The 6,628-nt window shown below is 35.5% G+C and overlaps 1 protein-coding gene across 2 annotated transcripts; it reads right to left on the bottom strand.

Annotated features, from left to right (window-relative positions):
* Nucleotides 1-652: 652 nt before the first annotated feature.
* Nucleotides 653-5,429, bottom strand: LOC117323506 (patched domain-containing protein 3-like). 2 transcript variants are annotated; one of them, XM_033878767.1, is made up of 4 exons: nt 5,327-5,429; nt 3,496-4,508; nt 3,075-3,275; nt 653-2,855 (listed from the first exon to the last, which is right to left on the bottom strand). In XM_033878767.1, exons 2-4 carry the CDS (start codon nt 4,481-4,483, stop codon nt 1,660-1,662), a joined length of 2,385 nt encoding a protein of 794 aa, XP_033734658.1. In that variant the 5' UTR covers nt 4,484-4,508; nt 5,327-5,429; the 3' UTR covers nt 653-1,659. The 2 variants fall into 2 exon arrangements, with proteins under 2 accessions (XP_033734658.1, XP_033734659.1); XM_033878768.1 differs by lacking the exon at nt 5,327-5,429 and having other exon boundaries at nt 3,496-4,630.
* Between the last annotated feature and the right edge of the window lie 1,199 nt (nt 5,430-6,628).

Genomic DNA, 6,628 nt, shown 5'->3' with positions numbered 1-6,628 from the left:
GGTAAAATACCTATAGTTTTTGTTACAGTAGTTTAATTCAAATTTCTCCTTCTAAATGAATATATATTCAATTGTATAAAGACTTGCTTTCATTTGTATGCTTCTTTATTGTACTGTTTGACTACAAACTTGAGTATCTATAATGACAATTCCATAGTACAAAATTTTGTTTCACAAAATTTATATATATATATATATAGATATTATATTTTAATTCATAAATGGAGAAATTTACGCTATCATGTTCATACATATTTCATTTGTATATTTCACTTCTAAATTCAGATTTCACCTTGAAAATACAATGCATTGATAATATGAATAAATTTATATATCGTTGAGAATGCAAAGTAAGTGGACACAATCTAAATTCACCTTGATGGATATATGTGTGCTGTCATCTCATTTAGGAAACCAAATCAATTATCCACTTTCTTTAATCAATATGGTTAAGGAATAACAGTGTATATCCTATTTAATAAGACATAGGCCTACTTGTAACAAAGGCATTCAATACATTTGATGTGTATTTATCTAATTAACTTCTCAAAGGTACGCTGTCAGATGGAACGAGTCGGTTAAGAAAATGAGAGTTATCTTCCTTTGATTCTTAATTTTAATGAATTATATCGTAGAAAGAGTCAACAGGAGCGAGATTAAACGTTTTTATTTTTTAAAAAGAATTATACAACATATTTTAAGACCGACTTGTTTGTGGTCTGTGTGGTCATGTGATGTAGGAAGAATTGAATAAATATAAAATTCACTTTATTGACGTAATATACAAGTCATAATTGTTTTATTCAATGTATATGCATTCAAATGTATAAAGATGTAAACAGCATAAGAATTCCAAACGGCAGAACACAGTTCCTTTCATTCCCCAATGGTAGATAGGAATGTATCATTTCTAACAGACTTGCTTGGTATTATCATTGAATTTTTTAAAATTCAATAAAGTTATTAAAATTATCTAAACGCCTCTTAAAAAGCAGCCTATATCAACCATTACCGTCGATTACACTATGAACTTTATGAAAATGTTTGTGATTCGTTAGAAAATGATTCTAGTCCTTGGATGAGGATACAAAAGGCTTAAGGACTACATGCATTACAATATATTTCATATGTGTACAAATATATACAATATCACAAACAAGATGAAAAATATTGATCAATGTTACAGTTTTTGTCAAAATACCTTACAATAAATCCTAAATGATGATAGCTTAGCACAATGTTTTACTGAAAATGTATTTTGTTATAACGCATGTTTACATTTAGCGCAGATTATTGACATAATAAAAAAATCACAAATTAGTTACTAATATTGCAAGTCACGTACATCCAGAAATATTATATTCATACCCCATAACAAATGTTAAACAGAATAGATAATTCTTGAACGTGATAAAACGTGGTACTACATTGCACTTTTACAGTCTGTTCAAGCATTTGAGTGATTGTTCATGGCAGCCCTCCGTTCACTTGTAAGTAGTTGACCAGATGACTCCAGGGTCTCATTACTAACCTCCTTGCTGATTGGACCAAACTTTGAAAATAAGATTGGCAATAAAAAGACGGCATGTGCAAGTCCAAACAGGAAAACAAGTATCATCATTTTGAAAAAGGTCCGGAATATATAGGAGGAAGAGAATATCAAAAGGGTGATGCCGATAATAGAGGAGAGCGCCGCATTGAAGACCGGAGCTCCCAGCCCGCTTCGATAGCAGCATTCACACGTGCAGCTCTTGTATTTCCTTCTACTGTTATGAAAGCGTGACACATGTGTGCACTGGAGTCGACAGAGAAACCGATACACATGATAAGCTGGATCATTGTCACTGTGCTTAATGTCATATCCCAGTAGTACATAAAGCCACACACGCCCAGCAGGATAGTCGTCATGGTGACCGTCACACAGGCAATCAGGAAAGGATGGGGCATGAACAAAATCGTCATCACACAGATCACGACTATTGCTATACCCATAGTTTTCAACGTATTTGGTAATATAGCGGCAAATTGTTCAAAATCAAAGAACCAGTAACTGTACGCAGTCACAGGAAGTTCGAAATTATCAGCGATGCGTCGGACATTTATCATCATTTCCCCCTGGTCTGTTGTTGAGGTCACGTCATTAGAAATTACGTAAAATCTTGAAGCTACGATTTCAGTTCCTGTGACGTCAAGTATGACGTCGTTAGTGTGATCTGGCCGTACAGATAAGAAATGTTGAACACCAGAAACGAACTCCGATTCATTAGTCCCCTTGTAATAGGCGGAAGCTCTGTAGTCGCTGAGCCAGTTAATCTCAATGTCAGAGTTCACAAGTGGGTCACGTCTTGCTGTTGCCAACATGTCAATGATTTTCCTCTGTATCAAAGGATCTTGGTACTCCTGAGGGGAGGTAAATGTAAACGCAACAGGAACTTCAATGGAAAAGTGATCTTCTATCAGTTTGGCATACGTATGGTAATAAGAGCTTTTGTCGACAATATTGCTAAGTAGCAATCCTTCCTTTAGGTTTACACAACCATACACAGACGCCGCTATGTATCCAATAAACAAGATGATGGCACATACTTTGAAAACAGCATTCGTCAAGGCCTTCTGTAGTACACGTTTGGGAAATGACTCCAAAAACCCTTCATTATCAGATCGTATTTTTGGGGGTTCTCCACCACAGCACACGGCAAAACACTTGGAATGTCCTTCTGTTATAAGTTCTGGACGTGACTTGGTCCGAAGACACGTGCCGCAGTGTCTGCGGGCGGCAATACGCCTCTCGTTGATCACCATACACGGCATGAAGAAAGCAAGTTGGTTTAGGTAGCAGAAGATGATAGCAGTTCCTGTAACAATAGCATAAGGAAAGCACTATATTGACAACGTTTACAAGGTGTTACTACACAGAAGTCGTGGATATATCTACATGAGTGAACTAACTTTATCACTGCTAGATGTGTGCATGAAGCAAGCTGATGACTTTAATGTAATATTTGTTATATTTTAATGATTTTTAATTTTACACTTTCCGGTATACATTTAAACAGGAAATAAATCAAACTCACCAGTAAAGAGACAGAAGTTTTGCACTCCAAGAAAAACGGAAGTAGCCCCGATCGCAAACGCCAGGAAGTCGGTGACGGACGTTATGGTGATGGCCACGCCCCCTGTCCTCATGGCATGCATGATTCTTTCTTCAATAGAACTCTTTACTTCTGCATCAGCGAGGCAGGACATCAGGATAAACATATCATCTAGACCAATACCTGCAAACAATACATTATTAATACGAAAAATTATCGGTGACACAAAAATTACGTCAATTTTGAAATATTTGTGAAAAAAAAAATAATAGCAATAATATCATCTTCAACAGTTGATAAAAACACGTTTAGAGGCGGATAAATTAATTAAAGTAATAATTTGTTTTTTTTTTAAAAGTGAAAATTAAATAATGTGAAGAATTCATAATTATGACTGTCATACCTAGCACCAGGAACGGCATTATCCCGGCGATCTCTACGTACTTAACACCCAAGGCACTTAGTAGACCAAGTGAGGACGCGATAGCAAGACAAGTGGCTAAAACACTGGCGCGACCAAGATTCTGTCTCTCCGACACACAATTTCCACCAGAGGTCGCGCAAGTCGCATACACCAGCATAATCAAAATCGTGAGACAAAAGAATTTCAAGTCGCCGCTAATGTTTTTGCTGAGTTCTTCGTCTTTGGAAATGGATGCCGAATATGCAACTGATACCATCGCTGAGTCAAAGGTTTCCATAGCGTCAACGAAAGCCCTCTCCCAGTCTGCCGATTTCATCGAGGCTTCTATCGTGTTTTGACGTAAGTAGTAACGCAAAAATACCATTGAGGAGAATTCCAGTGTCCCGTTAGAAGATCTTACATCTCCAAAGTTTGTACTGATAATACTTCTGGAAAATACCGGAAAAGTTATGTTCTTCGCTAGAAGATGTTTTTTGAAGTTTTCCGTGAATAAGAAATCTCCGGAGACCACACATGCCCCGTTCCTCAAGGCGCATACATCAGAGAATGCAGAAATGGTAGCATTCTTTGTTTGACTGATATTTCTAACAAACGTGTCTACACGTTTTATTTCTTCCAGATATGAAGGTGTTAAAATGTTAGAGCCATTCTTTGTTTGTACAATCACGTGGCATTCCTTGTTGAGCCCGATGATTCCGCGGGGATAAAAGTTCGAGTCGGATTTATCGGTAAAGATTTTGTCAAGGTCCATCTTGTCATTGTAGACTCGGGCCCCACGGGGAGTGTATAGAACCTCTGTATCTGTCTCCGACTCCAGATTAAGAATACCTAAACCAAACAGCAAACAATTGACGAGAAGGCAGACAAAGATGATGACCATTGGGTATCGACTGACAAGACGTCCGTAGATCTCAAACACCCGCCCGAGTCGTTCCTCGTGGTGTCTGTAGAATGTTGTAATTGACATTATGATGCTCGTTGGTACTATTTACCTACAACATTAAGTACATATCAAACTGGATTAGGTTGAAACTTCAAATATCTAAATGCAGCAATTTTAATGGTGTTATCATTTAACAATATTTATAGTGTTATCACTTAACAATATCAATACGTAAATACAAATTGTATATTAAATAACCAGGCATGATTGTTTATCTATTAATTACTTTATTCATTCATTTGTTTACTTATTCATGTATGTCAAATGTTTTTGATGGATATCCTACACCTAGAGGGCATTTTATGAAATTCACTCAACCGATGAAAATGCACAGTCGTCCATAATGACATTTGTTTTCGTATTGGTAACTGTTGATTTCGTAGATCATTAAGTATATCTAATGTACGAAAGGAAATTGACCAATTGTCGCCATTTCGTACTACTGAAGTGTGTATATGATTTTGGTGTAAGCCAGAAAACCTGTCTATTTGATTACAATACCGTACATTTCATTGATTACAAAATTAAGTCAAAGAAACGGCAGATAATTCATGTCACATGCATTGTAATTCTTCTTTATAATAAGTAAACTTGTAACGGTTAACGAATTAATAAAATTGTAATATGGCCGGATTCTTTCGTTTGTTCTTTTTAAAATATTAATAAAAAACAACTGAAATCTTTGACGGGCTAATCCTACATATGATATGAAAAAGGTAATATTTGATTACAGATAAATCTCCTGAAATTGTTTTACGATTTATTGTTAATGATAGAGATATTGTTTGATATACAGGTAAACCAAAGAAGTACAGAAGTAAATTCATCATAAACACTTTATAATTAATAGTTCAGTTTTATACTTACCGTTAGTGTTTTGCTGTCTGTCTAACGCCCAGGTACCCCGCTCTCTTCTGTGTATTGTTCACGCTGGGAGCCCCTTTTATAGGTGTATAGACCAAAGGTCTCTGTCACGCTGAAATGTAACCAGCTGCTGGATATCGGTTTCGTTCATTCCCTTGTTTAGTGGAAAGCTAACCATGTGTAACAACTGTCCGGCCAGCTGATCTCGGATCACGTGCCAATTGTTTGACAGCTACATACACAAGTCTTTATTACAAGTTTTGTTTATTTACTATTAAGTAAGGGTATTTACTTCGTTGAGCCATCAAAACACTTTTGTCAAACCGTTCGTCCCCAGTGGAGTTTCTTACCGCAATCAGAAAACAATGATATTCGTCGAATTATATTTTCCATTTTGTTTTCGTTTTTATTTTGTATATATCTGCTTTCCATGGGATAATGTGTACGAAACACCGCATTATATGATAAACGATCTGAAGAAATTTGTCTGTGTTATACGGTATTTGTCTGTTGGTGCTCATTTAAAAATGACATTTTCCAGATAAGTATATTGAAGTCCATTTCAATTCAACTGATGATGCAAATTTGAAAATATCAAACTCTGTAGACACTTCAAAATTTTTGATGTATGTTATAACTCTCTATGATAGAATTATTACTTTACTACTGATATTTCTAACGTAGCACTATTAATCAGAGTGTCTTATTTCTACTTCCTTTGATTTAGGATTAAGTGTGTTCTTACATTCTTTGTTTAATTTTTTGATTCGTGTAATCCTTTGAGGTAGCCTTCCCTTCAGATTAAGCCCATCTGATTATGTAAGCTTTGTACTGCATAGTACAATTTTGTTTGACAAAATATTGCTGTTGTATTAGCATTAATATTAAAATTAAAACCTGGAGAGCCTTGCTTGTTGGGCTTTCCGTAACCTCTGGAAACCTCACGCTTCCCTGGCATTAGAATTATTTTGTGTGATTTGCTGTTAACGAGAACTTTCTTTCTGTATTCACTGAACTACTTTAAAGTCTATTAACTTCTCTCTTCATTTCTTTAAAAAATGATCTATATGCATTTAATTATCTACTAATAAGATTTGCTTTGTATTTGAGATAACAATATAAATTCGTGTAACTCTTCAAAATTTTCAATGGAAATAAAGAAATAATAGTAATAATTTATTTTACAGTGTCAACAAATGACTGACATATACAGTGTTAGTAAACCTAAGTATTCCACAGTCGGGTGGCTAGGACTTTGTACTGGCGAAACAGATATGTCTTACTATGAGCTCGGCATCATTGAAA

This window comes from Pecten maximus, chromosome 3 (genome assembly GCF_902652985.1).
Source record: "Pecten maximus chromosome 3, xPecMax1.1, whole genome shotgun sequence".
NCBI classification, from domain to species: domain Eukaryota; kingdom Metazoa; phylum Mollusca; class Bivalvia; order Pectinida; family Pectinidae; genus Pecten; species Pecten maximus.
This window is presented reverse-complemented; position numbering and strand designations above follow the sequence as displayed.

Coding starts and splice junctions, on each gene's coding strand:
- LOC117323506 (XM_033878767.1), bottom strand. CDS start 4,483: ATGTCAATTACAACATTCTACAGACACCACGAGGAACGACTCGGGCGG. Junction 3,276..3,495: donor AATGCCGTTCCTGGTGCTAG/GTATGACAGTCA, acceptor TATTGTTTGCAG/GTATTGGTCTAGATGATATG. Junction 2,856..3,074: donor AAACTTCTGTCTCTTTACTG/GTGAGTTTGATT, acceptor CTATTGTTACAG/GAACTGCTATCATCTTCTGC.